A 20,567-nucleotide genomic window follows, 5' to 3' on the forward strand; every position below is an offset into this window, starting at 1 on the left:
TCTGGGAAAGCGGGACCCGGCGAGTGCGTTGGCTGCTTTTCCAGTTTCCGAGGTGCCCGCCCCCGCGCGCCGGAGGCAAAGCAGCCCCGAGAGCAAACGAATGGCAGTTGGCAAACTTGGAGAGAGAGGGAGAGAGAGAGAGTGAGCGAGCGCGCTCGGGATCCAAATTGCCAGAATTGTTGCGGCGGGGGCGGCCGGGACCCAAGTTCATTTTTTCCGCCCGCCCGCCCGCCCGCCGATCGCGGCTCCCTGGGGCTCCAGCCAGGTGGAGCGCCTCGCCGGGGGCCGTTGTGTCCGTTGGCCCCCGGGCGCAGAGGGCGGCGGCCGGGCCGGTGTGTGGGGAGGGGTCCCCCGGGGTCCCCAGCGCCTCGCCCCGCGTCTCCCCTCCCACACGCCCCTCCCCGGCGTCCTTGCTCCCTCCTTCCCCGGGCGGGCGGAACCGGCGCGGGCTTGCCCCAGCCCCACGGGGAGCGCCCCGGGTCTTTAATGACAGCTTAAAAGTGGCTGTTGGAAAAGTCTAAAGGGATGGGGCGGATGTGGGGCGTGTTTCGCTCCTGGGAGCCAGCCGGCCAGGGCGCTGGGAGCCGCGCGGCTGGCCCCAGGCCCCCGCGCCTCGCCGCCAGCAAGTAGGTGGGGGAGCCGCCGCCAGCCCCGTCCCGCTCCCAAGCCTCGCCCGCTGCGCCCTGGCCGCGGGCGCCGAGAGGGTGCGGGGCCTCGCCGTGCCTCCTCCACCCAGCTCATTAACCTGCCGGCTCCCCGCCGCGCCGCGCCAGCCCCGGACTTCTCGTCGCCGCAGCCCGCCCGGCCCCGCCGCCCCGCACCGCCGGCTCCGGGGGGCAATGAGGGGGCGGGGGAAGGGGCACCGCTGCTCGGGCATTACTTAGCCAAGTGAGACCGCCCCGCCCTCCGCCGGCCCTCCCTCTCCCGCACCCGCCCGGGCCCGCGCGCCACTCCGCCGGAGGGTAAGTTGGGAGTGTTTCACGCCGCCCCCCCCCACACTCCGACAGTACTCCCTCCCCTTCCCTTGGCGCTTTTCTTCCCCCCTCCCCCCGTTTCAAACTTTGCTGAGAAGTGGGAGCGGGCTGGGGTGGGGGGATGCCTGCGTCCTCGGCCCCCTCTCTGTCGAACGCCCGTCCCCTCCATCCCCTGCGCGCCTCGGCCCCTCCGGAGCCCCGCTCGGGAAGGACAATTGGAGCGCGGCTCCTTTAAGAGCCCGGCTTTGCCTCCCGGTAGCTGAAGGTCATTAAACACAAAAGCTCTCAGCGCTGCGGTCCAATATAGCGCATGCGCCCTGCCCGAGGACTGGCAGAGAGACGGCAATATGGCGAGAATGCCTGGCAGCGGGGACTGTAACACCAGCGCGGGCGGCAGCGCCGCCGCCGCCGCCGCCGCCGAGAACAATGGGGAGCGGGGCGAGGGCGAGCGCGGCGCGGGGGCCCGGGGCCGCCGCCACAGCCGCCCGCACTACTGCAGCGCGGGCGAGGAGGAAGAGGAAGAGGAGGACGACGACGACGAGATCCAGGAGGTGCAGATAACGGGGGACGAGGAGGAGGACGGCGGCGGGGGGCTGGAGGAGGACGACGAGGAGGAGGAGGAGATGGGGCTGGACTGGGACGAGCCCCTGGAGCCCGACGACTCGGCCGGGGAGGAGCTGGAGCCCGAGCCGGTCCATAGGATCCGTATGGACCAGAGCGCCGCGCTGGAGCCCGAGGCGCCGCCGAGACTGCTGGCGCCGCGGGCGCGGGCCGGGCCGCCGGCCGCCGGCGCCGAGCTGGACCCGGACCCGGACCTGCTCCCGCGGCCCGAGCGGGCCCGGCTGAGCGAGAACACCCGGCTGGCCACCCGCTACGCCGTGCGCATCTTCCGGGAGTACCTGAGCGAGAAGGCGCAGAGCCCGGACTTCGAGACCATGGACAAGGGGGCGCTGTGCCGCGTGCTGCGCTCCTTCTACGCGGAGGCCCGCTCCAAGAGCGGCCAGCTCTACAGCAAGTCGTCGCTCATCAGCATCCGCAGCTCCCTCAACCGCTACCTCAACGAGCCCCCGTACTGCCGCACGCTCGACCTCACCAAGGACCCCGAGCTGCGCAGCGCCAACCTGACGCTGGCCGCGGTCATCCGCAAGCTCGAGGAGCAGGGCGCCGGGCCGGTGGTGCAGAAGCAAGCCATCACGCGGGCCGACCTGCGCAAGCTCTACACCTCCAGCGTCTTCAGCACCAACACGCCCTTCGGGCTGCTCAACAAGGTCTGGTTCGAGACGTGCATGTACTTCTGCACGCGCGGCCGCGAGAACCAGCGCGAGCTCGAGGAGGACTCCTTCGGGCTGGCCATGGACGAGGACGGCCGCAAGTTCGTCTACTTCAAGTCCCTCGGGCCCTACCACAAGTCGCGCTCGTCGTCGTGGAGCAAGAAGCGCGCCGAGAGCAGCGACGAGGAGAACTTGCCCCGCATGTACGAGACGGGCACCGAGTTCTGCCCCTACGCCAGCTTCGTCAAGTACCTGTCGAAGCGCAACCCCCTCTGCAAGGCCTTCTTCCAGCGGCCCCGGGACCACTGCAGCGAGGGCGATGTGACCTGGTACGAGAACAAAGCCATCGGCAAGAACTTGCTGGGCACCAGGATGCAGATGCTCTCCAAGGCGGCCAAGCTGTCCAAGACCTACACCAACCACTGCATCGGCGCCGTCTCTATCGCCACGCTCAACAGCATCGCGGGCATCGGCACCAAGCTAGGCGCGCCCGGCCCGCCGGGCTGCTACGGCGAGGCTCTGAACGGGGCGGCTCGCCACCACCCCCACCATCCTCCCACCCACCCCGCCCACCACCACCGCCCCCAGCCGCCCTCGCTGGGGAACACCTATATCCTTCCCAAAGACTGCCAGGTCGCCGCCGACGTGAAGTCCGAGGCTGCGCCCAAGCGCGCCCTGTACGAGTCGGTGTACGGGTCGGGGGATCTCTGCGGCCCCTCTTCCCCCAAAAGACTTTGTATCCACCCCGCCGAGCCTGTGGATGCGGTGGTGGTGGTTTCCGTGAAACACGACCCCCTGCCTCTTCTTCCAGAAGCCAATGGGCACAGAAGCACCAATTCTCCCACCATAGTTTCACCTGCAATTGTTTCCCCCACCCAGGTAACCAAACCAAACTCTATGCATGAACTGTTTCTCTGGGGCCATGGCGGGCCTAACTTTTGTGCTGATGCAGGTCTGGGCTTGGAAGTTTTTTGTTGGTTTTTTTTTTTTTCTTAAAGTAGCACATACACAAATTCGCGTTCCGTTTCACCTGCAGAAGCTTAAACTCTCGTGGCGGGTTTCCAGGCAAGTTGTATACGTAACCGTAGGCTGTGAGCGAGGACATGCTCTCCGAATACGCACAGGAAGACTAAAAACTATGTTGGCATCTGAGCAGGGTTAGCTCAAACTCCTGCAGCCTCTCGCCTGTGAACGCGCGCGTTTTATAAGGCATGGAGCTGGGCAGGGACGCGGTATATATAAAAGGAAGCAGTTTTAAATCTTGAAGAGTTCAGTAACCATCGCATATTTGCCAGGCATATGCAGGTAGAAAAGGTTATCCAGTTACTGAAAAGAAAGCATGGCCAAGCCCACTTCCTGTAGTTTTCCTTGTTTGTTTGGTTTGTTTGTTTTTTTCTCAGAAAAAGGGGTGGGCACAGTGGTGAGGGGTGGAGTGGCTGGCACTTGAGTGCCAGTTGATGTTCTCTCATGCTTTCAAATGAAGCTAGGAAGCCACTTGTTAACGTTAGCACTTGAAGTTACTATTCCATGGAGGGAGGGCTAAGAATCTGGAACCCCACACTGGGCTGCCCTCTGGAGCGCCCCATCTACCATATATACTGAAATATAAGCCGACCCAAATAGCAGCCGGGACACCTAATTTTACCACGAAAACTGCATTAAAAATGTGCTGGAAAACTCGGCTTATACACGAGTGTATACGGTAAGTAGAGATGGGAAGAGAGATAATGAATTAGATTGGCAAGAATACCAAAGACTTCTCTCCCAGCAGCTGAGTCACCTTGGGCAAACCAGCTTCCATCTCTGGGTTTCTGTGCCCAAATCAAAGATGAGCGACCTGTTGCAACACTAAAATGATCTCCCCCTAAGCAGCAGCAAAGGGTAGGTCAAGAGTAGGGGCTAAGGTGGATTATTTCTTGTCTGAGTATTATTAAAATGATACTCCTTTTTTGGAGGACAGGGCGATCCTCTCCTCTAGGAGCCGGAGACCTCTGGGACTACCCATGTTCTGTTGTGCAGGCAGAAGGACCTGCTGGGGACTTTGCAGCTTTACCTCCTTGCACTTGAGCAGGGGTGGCAGTTTCTTCGCATCTGGAGGTGGAGAGCAGGCCCTGGGTGGAACAGAAGTCAGGAACCTCTGCCTTTTTAGCAAAGTGGAAATGCTAGTTCTGGATAAAGTGACCCTTTAGCTCCTCAGCAAGCCTCAAGGCCAACTGAGAAAGGGGGGGGGGGGGGGCTGTGAATGGTCACCAAAGTTTTCCAGAATACACAAGACTTGCAGTCTTTATCTTTCTGTACTAGCGTGTACAGTGTGCACTTGGAGAGGTGGGTTTGGGGGAGCTTTTTTTTAGAGAGTTTTAGGGATGAAGAGGAAAACTCTCTCTGCTCTTTGGCAAACTAGTGTTTGCTTTCTATCTCAAAGCAGGAATGGTCACATTCTCCAGATACAGTAAAAACCCTCCCCAGTGCCCTGGGTTTAGAATAAACTAAGATCCTTTGCCTTTGATTGAGTTGATTCCAATTCATAGTGACCCTCTAGGACAGAGTAGAACTGCTGATAGGATTTCCAAGGCTGTAAATCTTTAAGGAAGCTGACTGCCTCATCTTTCTTCCTCAGAGCAGCTGGTGGGTTCAAACCACTAACCTTTTGATTAGCAGTTGAGTACTTAAGCACTGTCTCACCTGTGGCTGATTAAGATTTAAAAGCCTAAGGAACAGTATATATTTGCTTGGAACAATCATGGAACAGTTGCCCCCAGCATCTTGACCTGTCATAGAACCCTGACCCAGACTCCCGGGAAAGCTTTGTTGATTTGATGTGATTTTGTCCTAAGAGACGCCATGTCTCTCTGTTGAAGCCTTTCATTTGAGTTGAGTGAGAGAAATCACTGCTGTGGACCTGTGTGCTGGTCACCCGCAAGTGGAACATAGACGGAAGTGTCCATTTGTGGCCTTAGGACGATCGCGGCTCTCAAGAGATCACCTAAGCTGTTTCTTTTAGTTAAAGCACTTGAAGAAGTAGTTCTCTGCGCACAGGTGAGAAGTAGTCGGCTCATGCTGCTCAATTCTCCCTGGCATTCCGAAGTTTGAGGCAACTCTTGAAACCAGTCACTCCCATGGCCTCACTGAATGAACTCAGCAGTCCAGTATGAACTAGTTGGGTAGTTTAAAAGGAAAGCCGATAGTAAACTTTTTCCTCTTGTATTTTATTAAAGTCAGTGTAAAGGTTGAGGTCAGGCATTTCCTGGGGATTACTGGCCAGCTGGGCGCACTGGCCTGGTGTTCTGCTCCAGGTTTAGAAATCCCCAGGAAATGCCCAGTGCTCCTCGAGCCTGGCTCATTGCAGTATCACTTCATTATGAACATCGGCTTCCTAACCTGACTACTGTCGGAACTCGTCAACGCCGGCACACCAAATCTCACTGTTGATCGTGGTATTAAGAGACTTCTTGGGGGCACAGAGGTTGCCTCCTGGCAGGACTTTGATTGTCTGCTAACCTGACAAGTTTCTCCGAAGAGAAATCGCCCACACCATCAAACGCATGTACTCTGTTCGCTTCTTGAGGGCATGCAGGGGCATGCCTGCTAGAAGGGGGCTTTGAAAAGTTCCTGGAAAACCTCGTCTTCTCTTTCCATTTTCCCACCAACTCTGCATCGCCCTCAAATAGGAAGGGCTGGCGGGTGAATGGATGATTGAGAGTTGAGAAAGGTGTGGGTTGTATTCATGCGAAGTACTTGGGGCTGGGGGGTGGGCAGGGGTGGTAGGGGTGCTGGCAGTGAGGGGGGTTTGAACTGGTTCACTACTTAGTGCTCATGAATAATTACATGAAAAGGAAATGGTCCTTTTGTTGTCTTTTTTTCCCCCAGTGTAACGTGTGACCCAGGTTGGTCCAGTTATTGGTGTTCAGTGGCCTACTTTCCAGGGGGAGATGACATGGTGTGCTTTAATGGGCTTAGAACTGCAGGCTACACCTGCGCAGCTAATTCCCTTTTCACAAACATACAATGTTTTTCCTGCCACAGAGAACAGTATGAGGCGGGAGGTGGGGGCGCTGCTTCAGGAAAGTTCATGGAAATGTTTCATTCTTTTTAAATTCTGCTTTTGCACGAATTTTGTAAGCCGCTTTGTAATTCAGGTTAAGAGAGATGGCAGAAATTTGTCACCTGTCATTTACAGAAGAAGAGCGCTGACAAGTTTGGAGCTGCGATATCAGTGATTGCAGCCTGCACCTCTCTAGGGCCCAACACAAATGAGCTTTTCAAATGCATCGCTTGCAGCTCCTGTAAGCAGGCCGCAGGGGCATCTTTCATTGAGCTTGCCTAGCCTAGTCCTGAGAAACAGCTGGTGGGTTCAGACGTCTGACCAGTTAGCAACCAGGCATTGAACCCGGCCACCACGACTCCTTCCTTGCTTGGCCCTGAAGCAGGTCACTTCCCGATCACCTGCCGTGATGATGGGTCAGGAAACCGTTTCTGAGCTCCAATTATTTTAAATTTTTGTACCAGAATCTTTATAAACTCATCCGTTTTCCATTTGGCGAGTAGTCTCATTGGCACGGTTTTGGGCCCCGCTAAATATTTACACGAGACCAGACTATAAAAAGTTAGAAGGTGATACGCACCTAACATTGCGATGCTTATTTTAGGAATGACATCTTTGTGTTAGTATTGCCATCAGTACCTGGGAATGAGATTTTAAATTGATGTGAACACACACCAAATATCGGGTCACTCTTTCAAATCCGACCCAGGAACTAGAACTACCTGTTGCCAAATGAACGAGTGGGTCCAGCTTCTTCTAAGACTGTCGTCTTTATAAAGATGATAGAATCTTTGTTTTAAAAGCTGGCTCCCCAAAAACTGGCTCCGAAAGGTTGTCCTCTTGTCATTTCCAAAGAGTCCCTCCTTTCTCAGGATCCCTGATTATAAGTGGGGCCCTGAAGACAAGCTTCTCACCTTGACCTAGGCCAGTTAAAGGCTCCATGATGTAATTTCAGAATCGAGCGGTGTTACTTTTTGGTGAAATACTAACTTCTATTTCAAATGCAGAAGGGATCAAGGAGTTCATGTGAAAAATCTTAGGTCCACACATGTAAATATGTCACCTGTGGGCCACTCACCTGCTGAAGTTTTTACTTTTAGAACCTATTTTCCTTCTCTGAATCTGTCATTTACCGCATCATACCAATGAATCAAGGTGCATTTAAAAGACTTATTTAGAAAAGTTAGCTAAAGGATAAGGTAGAGCCATTGTCAAGGCGATCCTGTCTCGTCGTGGGCCCATGCAGTCGCACCGCCCTATCATGGAGCTTCCATGGCTGCGAGTCTTTATGGGAGTAGACTGCCTCAGTTTTCTCTCCGGGAGCCGCTGGTGGGGCTAACAGTTGACCTTAAGGTTAGCAGCCCAGTGCTTAACCTACTGTGCCCATTGATTGGTCCTCTAAGGGATATTAACCCTGATTTCCCAAAATGAAAGAAAATGTGGCTCTATGGTGTGAAACATTGAATTGGCTTTTTGTTGTTTGTTTTTTTTAAATTTAACCACACTGGTGTTTGAAAGATGCTGAATGTATTCCAGCTGTTGTTTATGAGCACCTTTCTCCTTGCTAACGAGGCCCTGCCACGCAGAGCAGGATCAGCTCTGGCCCCCAGAGCTGGCAGAGCAGAGGCAAGCTGGTGGACTAGTTCTTGCACGCAGAACCCATTCTCTGCTCGATACCCACAGCATCAGAGTGGAAGTGGTGAACCTCCTTAAAGCTGTAGGCTCCCCAAACTTCACTTGGGTTTTCACATCCCAAAAGCATTTTCTTTGCCTGCTATTCTCCTTAAAGACTCTGCCTTTCTAGGACCATGATCCCTAAGTAAATGGTCCCCGAGCCCTGGTAGCGTAGTGGATTGCACAGTGCAGGGTCAGCAGTGGGAACCCACCAGGATTTCTGAGGGAGAAAGATGAGGCTTTCTGCCCCTGTAAAGACTGACTGCCTTCGGAACCCACAGGGGCAGCTCTACTCTGTCCTCTGCGGTTGCTGTGAGTCCGAAGGGGCTGGCTAGCCGTGGCTATTTGAGAGGCCATTTGAAACACTTCACAGCAAGTCTGTGACTAAATCCGAATAGGAGACTACATTATCGCATGCCCACTGGTACCACAGGAGGCTGAGCTTAATAAGAAGGGTTTTTAGAATTTCAGTCATTTGCCACGCCCTCTGCTGCACATTCTGTTTCTGGTTAGACCTCCTTCCTCAGAATCTGATGGAGCCTTTTCTTCTCCTTGAAAAGACATTCATCTGTAACAGCAAACTTTCCTCAGCCACTGCTCGTTTTTATTTGTAGCCCACGTCTTAGGTAATAGAATTTTCAAAAGCTCCGGAAGTAAGTGCTATCTCACAGTGCTGTACATTCCAGGTGGCTGAGCTTCCGCTGAAGTTCCCATCACGCGTGCTTCTGGGCAACTCTTCCAGAGCTGCAGCTTGCTTGCGGCCGGCTCCCACATTTTCAGCCCCCTCTCCTCACCTCGGGGGAGCTTCTGTTAACTGGAGACCCCTATGTTTTGAGACATGTGTTTCCTGTTTCTTGCTCTGGCCAGGCAGTGATTTTGTTTTTGTTTTTTATAGATATCAAAGTTTATTAGCGGTTACTAGGGTCGGGATAGAGAAAGTGGGGGAAGGAGGGTAGGGGTTATGGAAAATCTACTTTCATTATGGAATGGTACACTTGCCAACAGATACATGTAATTGCTGACAAGGCTTAAACCTGTACATAACTGAACAGGCAAAAGATGTGTGATATACAGGGGACTTCAGAAATTTGTGGGAAACTTTCATTATTTTAAAATGTATTTGCAGTCATCACTGGGGCTATTTCTTGCTGTCGATTTGTTTGCTGGCCTGCTCTTCCACCTGCCTGGTCAGGCACAGGGCCTTGATGACACCTTTGAGGGGAGGAGGTGCAAGGAGTCCTGGGGAGGAGGCACCTCTGGGCCCGTCTACTACACAGTGCTCAGGCTGCAGGCGCTTCTCTGGCACCAAGCCGTGTGCACAGCAAGTAGGGGCCTCGCTATGACCCCCCAACTTCCCTGTTTTTGTTTTTTAAATCCTGTTGGGGGTGGGTGAGTGGGGGGCCATTTCTCTCAGGTTGAGTCTCAGGTCAAATTCACAGCCATTGACTCGATTCCGACTTATGGTGACCCCATGGGACCGAGAAGTACTGCCCCTGTGAGTTTCTGAGACTGTAACTGTGGAAGTACACCACCTCATTCTTCTTCCAAGGAGTGGCCGGTGGTTTCGAACTGTGGACCTTACAGTTAGCAGCCCAACACGTAGCCACTTCACTAAGCCCTGGCTGTCGGAGTGGGTTTGGGGAGACGGTGGACGATTGGGGACCTGCTAGAGCGGCTCAGTTACACCCTGATCCATTCTCCACATTCATCACCGACCCCAGCTCCACCCAATTACAGAGCCAATTACATGGGAAATTTTTATAATGTAAACCTTCCCTGAGACGGTCTGGATTCCTTCTCACCTTGCATTACTGTGTGCCCCCACCCTCTGTCTGTGAACCCTGGAAGACAGGTATTTTGATCCCCTCTGGGAAAAGAGGAGTAAAAATGCTACCTGAAAGGGCTGACAGATTTAAGAGATTAGGTTCTGGGCTTCTGAGAAAGGAGGGTTTCAGAAAGGAATGTTGAAGGGTGGCAGAGACAAATGCCACTTCCTTTGTGGGTAATTCGGTCACCCAATTAAAATGTCGAGCCGAGTTTGGAAAACTTGCAATCACCCATTTCTAGCTGACTCCGAGTCCCTGGTGCGGGTGAAGCTGGTTTTAGTCCTAGTGTCTCACCATTCAAACCGCCAGCCACCTGCTTCCTCTTAGCACAGGAAAGGGGGGCTACGCTTTGTAGCATCTTTTCCTGTCTGAGGATCCCTGGCGGCATGGCTCCAGCATTGGACTGCGACCTGCAGTGCTGGTGCTTTAAACCCACCCGCTGCTCTGCTTTTCCGGACAAAGGTGAAGCGGCCTGCTCCCAGAAAGATGGACAGCCCCGGGAATGCTCAGGATCCCTGTGTGAGTCGGAAGCCACTTGAAAGCAGTGGGTTTGGTTTGGGAATGAGGGTCAAGAACAGGTTTCTTGCGTTTGTGCTTAATTTTGATGCTTAAACAGGCTGTGACATGTGATTTTAAGGACCTGGTGTGGAAATGAGTGATTTCATTTGCCTCCTGAGTGGCATAGTAAATGAAATCCAGTATGAATGATGGGAGTTTGTTTTTTTTTATTTGGGTGGAGGGGGGCGAGGATGGAGGGCACAGGTCAGGAGGCTCTGGGTTTTAGTGGCCTGTAATCCACAGAGACAAGCTGCTTTCATTCACCGTGACACTTGATGTCAAGTGCCACAACATCTTCATGATCATTTCAAGGGAGGAAAAGCATTCCTAAGAAACAGACTGCACAGAGGGCTGCGAAGCTGCGTTGCCTGGCATCGCATCACCTGGGAGCTTGTGGAAAATGCAGAATCTTAGATACTCTGCCTCCGACCTCACCCCCACCCCCACCCTGCACTGGTTCATTATAACTTGAAGTCTCCCATGTAATTCTTACAGTCAGTCCCTTAAGCATTGATGCATTTTGGAAGTAGACCCACAAGCCTTTCTTCCCAGGTGCCTCTCAGTGGAGTCAACCACCAATCTTTTGATTAGCTTCCAAGTGTTTGAGCTGTCATGGCCAACTAGAAGTGCTGCTTGGTCCCCCCCAAAAACCAAACTCGCTGCCATTGAGTAGATTGTGACTCATAGGGACCCCGTTGGGCAGAGTAGAGCTGCCCTGGAAGGGTCCTGTGGCTGTCCATTTTTCCAGGAGCAGAAAGCCTCATCTTTCTCCCGAGGTGGCGGCTGGTGGGTTCCAACTGCCTGCGTTGGGGTTATCAACCCAATGCGTAACCAGGGTAGATGGGTAGATATCAGATGTCACTCAGGTGTGTCTGCTCCGGCTCTACTTCTGTGCTTTGCATATGCTGTGCGCCAAGTGGGACTGATCTCCATACCTCTTAGGTTTGCCTGCAGACCCTCCCTGCGCCTTATCATAGAGCCGGGGAATTTCCAGTGGCCGGAGCAGAGGGGAGCATTCTCCGACTCCAGCACATCCACACACGTCAGCTTGGAATGAAATCAACAGTTTTCACAAGCTGGTACAGAGCACTGAGCATGGAGTGGCGTGAAGGGAGGGGTCCTCTTCAAGCATTGTTGAGGCTCGCGATAGCGATGACTTTACAAAGCTCTTGATTTCCCTACCCTGGAAATAGGCCCATAGTTGTGAGCCTGTGGCTCGATTGTCTGTGAGGGGCGTTTGTCTTTCTTCACGTGTGACTGGACTGGAATTTCACAGTTCTCTTCTCTGGGAGCCCAGATAAATCAATAGAAGTTTCACCAAAGTGGGGCAGTACACTGAGATATGTTTTGGAGAGACAGCGGAATCTGAATAATTGGTTGGTGTTAGGAGGCAATAGGGCTGACTAGTCATTGACCTTTTGTGATTTGTTTTTAGTTTGGCAGACGCCTCACATAGATTGATGAAATGATGCAGGGATGCAGTTTTCAATAGTCCTTCTAACTTAGTTTGCTCTGTAAGTATTCTTAGCACTCAGCTACTCTAGTGCTTAGAGAATACGCTCAGGGGGGTTTCAGAGTAAGGTGTTTTATCAGACATGCTCGTCTGGAATGTTGGCTTCCATTTGATATGTCATTCGTCGGCCAGTCCTAGATCTAAATTGATAAAAGCACATTTTAGATATTTTATTGCATCTAAGCCCCTTGAAAAGGACCTCATGCTTGACAGCAATTCGGTGAAAAAGAAGGCCCTAAGCTGGTGGATCGACACAGGGGCCGCAACAGTGAGCTCCAGCAATAAGATTGCGGGGTGGGAGGGTGGTGGTGGTGCAGGACCTGGCAGCGTTTTCTCTGTTTGTGCAGAGGCCACAATGAGTTGGAGCTGACTCGACAGACGTTCACGACAATCTCTCACCCCAACGAACAATGAATGTCTTCTACTCCAGGAAAAAAAAAAAAAAAGACTTGCGGCATGTTTCTTTTTCAGTGAATGGAGGTGGCAATTTAAAAACAGGTTGCTGTAGAGACACATAGTTCTCAGTACAAGTAGAACAAGAGTATGAGAAAATGGATTACACTAGTTTCAGTTTCATTTTCTCTCTACCCAGTGTGCATTTATATATTAATTTTTAAAAATAATTTTATTGCGGGCTCTTACAGCTCTTAATAACAATCCATGCATCAGTTGTATCAATCACATTTGTGCATTTGTTGCCACCATCATTTTCAAAGCATTTTCTATCAGCTCCTCTTTTTTCCCCTCCCTCCTCCACCCTCCCACCATTATGAATGCTTGATAAATTATAAATTATCATTATTTTCATATCTTACACCATCTGCTGTCTCTCTTCACTCACTTTTATGTTGTTTGTCCCCCTTGGGCAGTGTGTGTGTGTTACATGGTGATCATTGCCATCAGTTTCCCTTTTTTCCTCCTCCTCCTCCTATCCTCATGGTATTGCTACTCCCATTACTGTTCCTGAGGGGTTTATCTGTCCTAGATTCTGTGTGTCGAGGGCTCTTATCTGTACCAGTGTACATGCTCTGGTCTAGCCAGATTTGTAAGGTAGACCTGGCGTCATACTAGTGGGGAGGGGGGCGGGGAGGAAGCATTAAATAACTAGAGGGGTGTTGCGCATTTTTTGGTGCTGTGCTACACCCTGGCTGACTCCTTCCTTCCTTGCGAGCCCTCTGTGAAGGGATGTCCAGTTGTCTACAGATGGGTCTTGGGTCTCTACTCCAACTCTCCTCACTCACATCGTTATGATTGTCTGTTTTGGCTCTTAATAATGCCTGATATCGGATCCTATCAACACCTGTGATCACACAAGCTGGTGTGCTTCTTCCATGTGGGCTTTGTTGCTTCCCTACTAATGGCCACTTGTTTAACTTCAAGCCTTTAAGACCCCAGATGCTCTATCATCTAATATGGGCACCATCAACTGTCTTCACCACGTGTGCTTATGCACCCATTTTGTCTTCATGTCAGGATGGTGAACATCACAGAGTGCCAGGTTATTACAACAAAGAGTTCTTGTATTGAGGGAGAGCTTGAGTAGAGGCTGTCTGCTACCTTAATACTTGATGCCATATATTATTAATTTTTATAATCAATAGTTGGTCACAGTACTAGCGACTTCACTGACATGGATATTTCTTTATTTGCTGTGGGGTGTTAAATTACAGGATTATTTCGGGGGGGGGGTGAAATTTCTTGACTCATAAAAAGAATCATGGTATACAGAATCTCATTCTTTTGAGCAAGTGTTGCCTCGAGAGAGATTCTGTAGTTAACACCTGTTGGGGTTACAAGTGCTGATCGCGATCTAAGCAGAAAAATGGCGACATGAAGGCAAATACTGTTTGGTTTTTTTAAAGTGAAAAGGGTAATCATTTATAAAAGCATTTATTGAGCACTTGCTATGGAAGGACAGAACTTTGGAGTTAAGGAATGGCCTAGAAATATTTAAGAAAAGACACTGGAGAAACTCCAGGAGATTCTTTATGACAAGTCAACAAAGAGGGCGGCGGTAGAGACGAAGGGGAAGCTCCTTGGATGAAAACGCTCCTGGAAGCCGCCTTCCAGCCAAATCCTTTGTGGGACTATACAACAATGTGATGACTATACCCCTCAGAGCAATCAACGCTTCCAGACCCACCAGGCAGTATTTGCCTAGAACCAAAGCTGAGAAGACGGGGAGGGCCAGGAAAACCCAAGGACGACAGAGCTTGGCATGTTGCATGAGTCGCAGCCAATGCCAGGACCAGTCTGTGTATAAACTGTTGACTTGTAAAACCAACCTGCTATGTAAACTTTCACTTAAAGCACTGCAAAACTTTTTTTTTAATGTGGGTACACCTGAAATGAGAACCTGAGTGGGAAAACTATGGGTGCACAGAAACGCTGGAAAGGGAGACACGGAAGAGGCGGTGAGCCCTGACGTGGGAGATATTAATACCAGGATAAGCGAGCAGCACGCATTCAGCCCAGACACCTGTGTCTCAACCTCTGCCAGTCCTGAGATGTGGGTGCTATGTTTTTGCTGGCCTTGTTTTCTAAGCTAGAGGTTGCGGTTCTAGCAGGGTGTCAAGCCACACCATTTTCATTCCGGTTCTCATGGTACAGTCACATTTTATACATTTGGGCTTCTTCCAGTGTAGCTTTGTTGACTGTGACTGAACCAGCAAGAACCAGTTTGAAGCCCTGCTTAACGTCCACTAAGCAAATACCTTGATCACGTAATATACAGAAGTCGGATCTTAGAAACTTTCGTCATTAAAAACACGTCGCAGATTTTTTTTTTTTTTTTAATTTTTAAAAGCTCATCAGACACCACGTGGTGCTCACGCCAAGGGAGGAAGCACTGTGTCCAGAGACCCTCCGCCCTTTGATGGTACCCATGCTGTTCTCAGCTGACTAAGCGAGATTCATTGAAAATGAGACTTAATGTTCACCAGGATGGTCAATGGGTCTCTGCCCAGGCCAGACCCCCACCCCCCACGGTGCAACCCGCTTCAGTGCTGGAAGCCTATGGGCTAGGAGGCAGGGCAATGGTTTGGGCTACCATTTGCTCTGGCATGGGACACGATGAGATTTTTTAAACATGTTTTAAAAAAATGTTTTCTCCACCATTGTCCAATCTCATTCACCTACCAAAGTAAACAAGAATATAAAGCTTTGGGGCAAACCAGCCAGAGAACGAACAGGGTGGCTGGACTGGTCTGAAGGTTCTCACTTGAGAGGGATTATGTCATTCTCCTCCCTCCTTTTTCCTACTGAACCAAGAAAAATCCTTGCTCAGTTGACATAAATCACCTCTTAGGCTTAATTTAGTAGATTCCAATTTATTTAGAAATGAAGTCAGTAAGGATCTGCATCATGAAGTGTGAATTGGAGTTTAGTTATTAGTCTTCAATATATTGCTTGGTAGCAGGGCTGTCTACATACTTTAATCCTCATGGTCAACCCATCACTAACATGAACGTGTTATAAATGTCACTGCAGATACTCAGTGTACATTATTCTATTTGATCCTTAAAACAAGACTTGATTAAGTAAACCTCCCCAGGCAGTATAGTCAGTAAATGGCAAATCTGAGATCGTTTCTCAGGTTTCCTACTCACTTGGTCATTCAACAGGTTGGTCACTGGTGACCATCAGTTGCCATGACGTCAGTGTCGGTTGATGGAAACTCCCCGCGTTTCAGCGGAGAATAGGGCTTCACAGGGTTTCCAATGGCTGTGGCCCTTCAGGTGAGCCCTGGTGCTAAGTGGTTACAGTGAGGCTGTGAGCCACATGATCAGCCACTTGAAACCACCAACAGCTCCGTGGAAGAAAGGCTGGGCTCTCTACCCCCGTAAACAGTGACAGTCTTGGAAACCCATGGGGGTGGGGGAGGGTCGCTGCGAGTCAGCATTGACTCGATGGCAGTGAGTTTGGTATGGTTTGGTGGTCTTTTAGAAGCTGCTCCCGCAAGCTTTTCTACCAGGGCTCCTCTGGGTGGATATGAACTTTCACCCTTTGCTTAGTAGCCAAGGGCTTACCCACTTGCACCACCCAGGAATGCAAAAAGGACAGACAAGGTGCCTTTCTCATGGGCTTGACAGTCAAGTTGGAGAGCCAGCCATTCAAACCAACAAGACGTGGCTCATGAAATAGACTGACGTGCCAGGTGGCCACTCCGGACTCCAGGATCCTACCTTTCAATTTCTGACCAAACTTGTGCTAATGTAATCACAGACGGGCATGGCAGATGGAGGCTGATGGCCTTGTCCACTCTGGGGGACTAGCTCATGGAGCCGCAGCAGACGGAACAGTCACTGTTGGATGAGCCACATCAGATTTGGAGTTTCTTTAATGAAAGCATCAGGATCAGCACACTGCCCAGTGCAGCCATCAGCAGTGCTTCTTAAGAACACGGTGCCCATAACACATTTGTCAACTTCAACCTGTTGCAAGGTGGGCGAGGGAAGAGAGACTCAGAGATGCAGTGGCAGGGTCTGGTCCAGAGTCAGGAGCCCAGCCTGACTCATCAGCTCCTCATCCCTTCTGCTCTAGACAAGCCTCCTCTCCTCACGTGGCTGCTGATGTGTAACCTTCACAGTGGGATTGCAACATCTTCATTCAGTTGATCTCCATCCTGGGGAGCTGGGGTGTTGCTGCGGGACTAATAACTTTGCTCTCCTCCTTGGGTAATACTGGCCCCCAAATTGCCTGTCTGGATTGATCTGTCAGGAAATCTGTGCCCCCTCCCAGACCCATGTGAAAGAAAACTGGTAAAGTGCCCAGGGAATCAAAAGAAAATATTAACACAAGGAGGCACTTGCTTAGGAAATGCGTAGTCTACATTGGTCATGCCAAAGAATCATGGGGTGAGTGTGTGGGAATGAGAACTAAGCCGAGTAGCCTGGTCTCAGATCAACTCCCTGTCCATTGTGTCTCAGGCGGACTCACTAAATCAATTTACAAGCCTTTCCGAATAGGACAGCTACCACATGGTTCTGGCTACCAACCATCCGCATGTGGAGTAGCCAAAAGGTCCGCAGTTCTAACCTGCCCAGGACCACCTCCAAAGACAAAGCCTGGCCTTTGGCTCCAGTAAAGATTACAACCAAGACCCCAATGGAGCAGTTCTACTCTGGAACACAGTGGGTGCTCGAGTCGGAATTCACTGGGCGACCCAAGACAGCACAACCATCTGATGGGAATTCTTGGTCACGTGACCTTTAAAATCTCTTTTCCATCCTGGGAACCTATGAGTCTGTCCTGGAAAGAAAAAAAAAATTAAAAAGGCTGAAGTTAAAAAAATAAAAAAAGGCTGAAGTTAAAATTCTTGCAAATCAAACGTTTGTACGTTGAATCACAGTTTAGTGACACCAAGAGAGATTCGGTTTGGAGCCCCTCCCCTGCTTTGACATGAGTTCGGATACCAGAGCAAGCTGTTTGACAGTACCTGGCTCAACCACACAGTGTCTGTTGCCCTTTCCAGTGTGGAGTTACATGTTTCCAGGGCTTCTGTGTCGTAGTTATAACATTGGACTTCATGTGACACGTAAAGTAATGTCATCAGTATGTAGATGACATTTTCTAATGAATTTAGGAGCAATGCTTATTGGCTGGATGCAGAGTAGACCCTCAACGAGGCACGGTTGATTCCTTTTAAGAGCAAGCAGCGATCCTTCCTGATTATATTATTATTCATTCTCTTTGCAATGAGGTCCATTCCTTGCGGGCAGGGAGGGGCACTGCAGCTTTTATTCCTCACTGCTTTCTTCCCAGAACCTGGCACGGTGGTTGGCACATACTCTTTGCTCAGAATTTGTAGAAGTGAATCGGAATCATTGTGCATTAACATATTAAAGGTTAATTTATAATCCTTGCCATCTTCGCCTAGAACAGAGAGAGGTCCTAACTATTTTACTTTTCATCTTGAGAACGAATTTCTTAGCTGCGGAAGATTAGAACAGAAAAGCTCTCCCAGCAGCTTGCAGGGGAACACCGAGCCTCACCTGGCCTTGAACAGCTGTTACACACCGACTGTGTACCCAGCACGGTGCTGTGCACCAGAAAGTTAGGTAGGCCTGAAGGTCAAGCCAAGTTCTCTACTCCATCTGCCCTCAATGTAATTTGCTCCTTTCTGTTCCCTTCGCTGCACACCAAGGGACACCCCCTCAGCCAGATACACGCACCGGTGCGGCGGAGGCTGTGGCGGCAGCCGTGCTGTCCTGGTGCAGGCGTGGGCCTGCTGCCATGGTTGTGCCTTTGGGGGATGAGGGAGGGGCAGGTTGAAGGAGCACTGGGCTCTGGCTTTCCAGCCTCCTCTTTTGTGTTTGAACCCAAACCAACCGATCCCACTGCCGCCACATGCACTCAGACTCCTAGCAGTCCTGGGTGAGACTTCTAAGACGGGGAGTCTTGGGGAACAGCCAGCCAGCCTCATCTTTCTCGCAAGGAGCAGCTGGTGGGCCTGAGCGCCGCCCTTGTGGTTCGCAGCCCAGCGCTCACCCCACTGCGCCACCAGCACCCCTCGCCATTGTCCCAGGTCTGTTCAAATAGGTGTGTTCCCCTCTCCGCCTTCGACTCACTCAGAGCCCCGCTTCACCACGGCCTTCACTTCTCATTCCAGCGCCCTTTGCACCACAGAAACACCTTCCATGCGTGTGTTACTCCTCCCATCTCACGCGCTCGTCCAGGGCGCCGTATTTGCTCAAGGCAACACGTTGACGGGGTAGAGGTGAGAGTGATTCGGGGAGGGAACGCAGGCTTGTAGGGGCCGGGGCTTAAGATAAGGAGGAAAAGAGGTCTAGCCTCCTGCTCTGAAGTACCAAGGACATAAATGAAGTTCCTAACCACAAGTACGTGCCAAGCCTTCTACGCCTCATCGCGCAGTAGAATCTGATCCAAGAGTAGCAGTATTTCCTTGGACTAAAGCGCCTGAAAGGCCTGTCCACCTGGAGTTTCCTTGTTTTCCGACATCCTCTTCTGACCCCTCCCTGTTTACATTCTATTAACATTAACGCAATCAGGATCCCAAAGGGGCGGTTGGTGGGTCGGACTTTCTGGAAGGAGTACCCGGGCCTTTCCTCTGGGTGCACTTGGACCGCAGCCTTCCCGTTAGTTGCCAAGCACTTCACTACTTGTGCCTACCGGGGAGATGTTGAGCATCACACAGACCGCATAAGAGACAGGGAGCCCTGGTGACACTGTGGGCTAGCCACTTGGCTGCTACCCGAAAGGTTAGTAGTTCAAACCTACCAGCCGCTCTTGGGGGGAAGATGAGGCTGTCTGGTCCCATAAAGACGGACAGTTTCAGGAAACTTATATAGGATCGCTCTAAGTCTGAATCTGTTCCACGGCAGTGGTTACGGGTCTGAAGAAACTTAATACTTAGATGCCTCCAGAGGAGGAGGGCCACTGGAGTGTAGGGTGTCAGGGCAAAGGCAGTGGTCACCTTTGCTCATTGTCGCTGAGACTTCAAATAAGATGAGAGCACAGCTTCTCTGTAGCGTGGTTGTTTTGTGCCATCGAGTCAATTCCAACACATGGGCACCCTGGGTGGTACAGAAGCAGAAGGCTAGATCTTCCCTTCATGATGCTGCTGGATGGATTTGAACCGCTAGCCACTCAGGGACCCTGCCTCCCAGGGCATCTCATGGGAGCAGTTGTGTGGGGTGATGGTGTCAAAGCTGCATTAGAGGACCGGGTGAGGGAGTGGGACTCGTTTCTGGTTTGGCTGTGAAGGAGAAGAGGCAGAGACGGAGGGTGTTGGGGAGAAAGAAGATTTCTTTCTACCCATGTGGCAGGAGAGATGCTCATTGTGTGGGGGGCGTTATTTTCTGGCTTTTTAAATTTTTTCCAGAGGCAGAAAAAAAGCTTGTTATGGTAGAAGCAACACTTGCATTTTTTTCCTTTTATTTATTTATTCTGGTTGCAGTAGTCATTGCCCTCGCAAGGTGAGAATGTCCTTCCCCTAGGCTTTTTTCTGAAGCCCTCCACACAACCGGAGTCATAGCTTTGTCTTGGTTTGAGTACATTTGTACAATGAAGAAAAACTGAGCCGCTGACCGAGGACTATGACTTTATCGCAATATGTTACTGGATTGTTTTCCATGACTAATCCCCAGCTTCATTCTTCTCGCTCTAAGTCAGTCAGTCATTTCCCCTCCCTGCCTCTGTGGTTAGCATTTCAACAGAAGCTTCCCCCCTTCTTTGGGGTGGAGGGAAAAGTAGACAGAGCTGGCCTCCCAGATGGCCCTTGCTTGGCCTCGCCTGTGTACAGTGAGGAGATTCATGGTGCCAGAGGGCCACGGAGGGGACCCTGTGGCTTTTTAAAGGCATCAACACCCAGGTTGAAGTCAGGACAGTCAAAGGACAACCAGAAAGGTGGCTTGAGAATTAGGGGGTTCACACACTGGCACTCAGGCCTCTACTGTTGGCTCCTTGTTCTTCGTACAGAAAGAGGAGTGGAAGGATGCTGGTCAATTCAGTGGTGTGAACATTGTAGGGGAACGTCCCAGAGTGCTCAGGATGCACTGGGATGAACACGCCAGTTCTTCAGGGCAAGGCCTCACTCGGCTGTTCTACACGCAGGGGGCCTCCTGAGCGTCTCCTCGGTTGCAGCATCTCTCTGGGAAGAGAATTGGTCAAACACAAGGCCACCTTCTCGGACTTCATCCCCAACCAGCCTCTCTTCTGCCCAGGCCTCCTCATTCATTCTGGATAAAG

General features: G+C 51.3%; 1 protein-coding gene and 1 pseudogene across 2 annotated transcripts in view; one reads left to right on the plus strand and one right to left on the minus strand.

Annotated features, from left to right (window-relative positions):
• The first annotated feature begins 637 nt into the window (after window positions 1–637).
• KCTD1 (potassium channel tetramerization domain containing 1) overlaps window positions 638–20,567 on the plus strand; it is a 132,297-nt gene continuing 112,367 nt past the window's right edge. The window contains exon 1 of one of the 2 annotated variants that reach the window (XM_075533102.1): window positions 638–962. Coding sequence is in view for 1 of the 2 variants with exons in the window: in XM_075533101.1 (XP_075389216.1) it covers window positions 1,322–3,124 (1,803 nt within the window). In the remaining variant the exon portion in view is untranslated. Of the gene's footprint in view, window positions 963–989; window positions 3,125–20,567 lie in introns of those variants that run through there. The other variant, XM_075533101.1, reaches the window with a different exon arrangement.
• Window positions 14,842–14,990, minus strand: LOC142428427 (small nucleolar RNA SNORA42/SNORA80 family; annotated as a pseudogene).

The sequence above is a fragment of the Tenrec ecaudatus genome, chromosome 15, assembly GCF_050624435.1.
Source record: "Tenrec ecaudatus isolate mTenEca1 chromosome 15, mTenEca1.hap1, whole genome shotgun sequence".
Taxonomy (NCBI): Eukaryota; Metazoa; Chordata; class Mammalia; order Afrosoricida; family Tenrecidae; genus Tenrec; species Tenrec ecaudatus.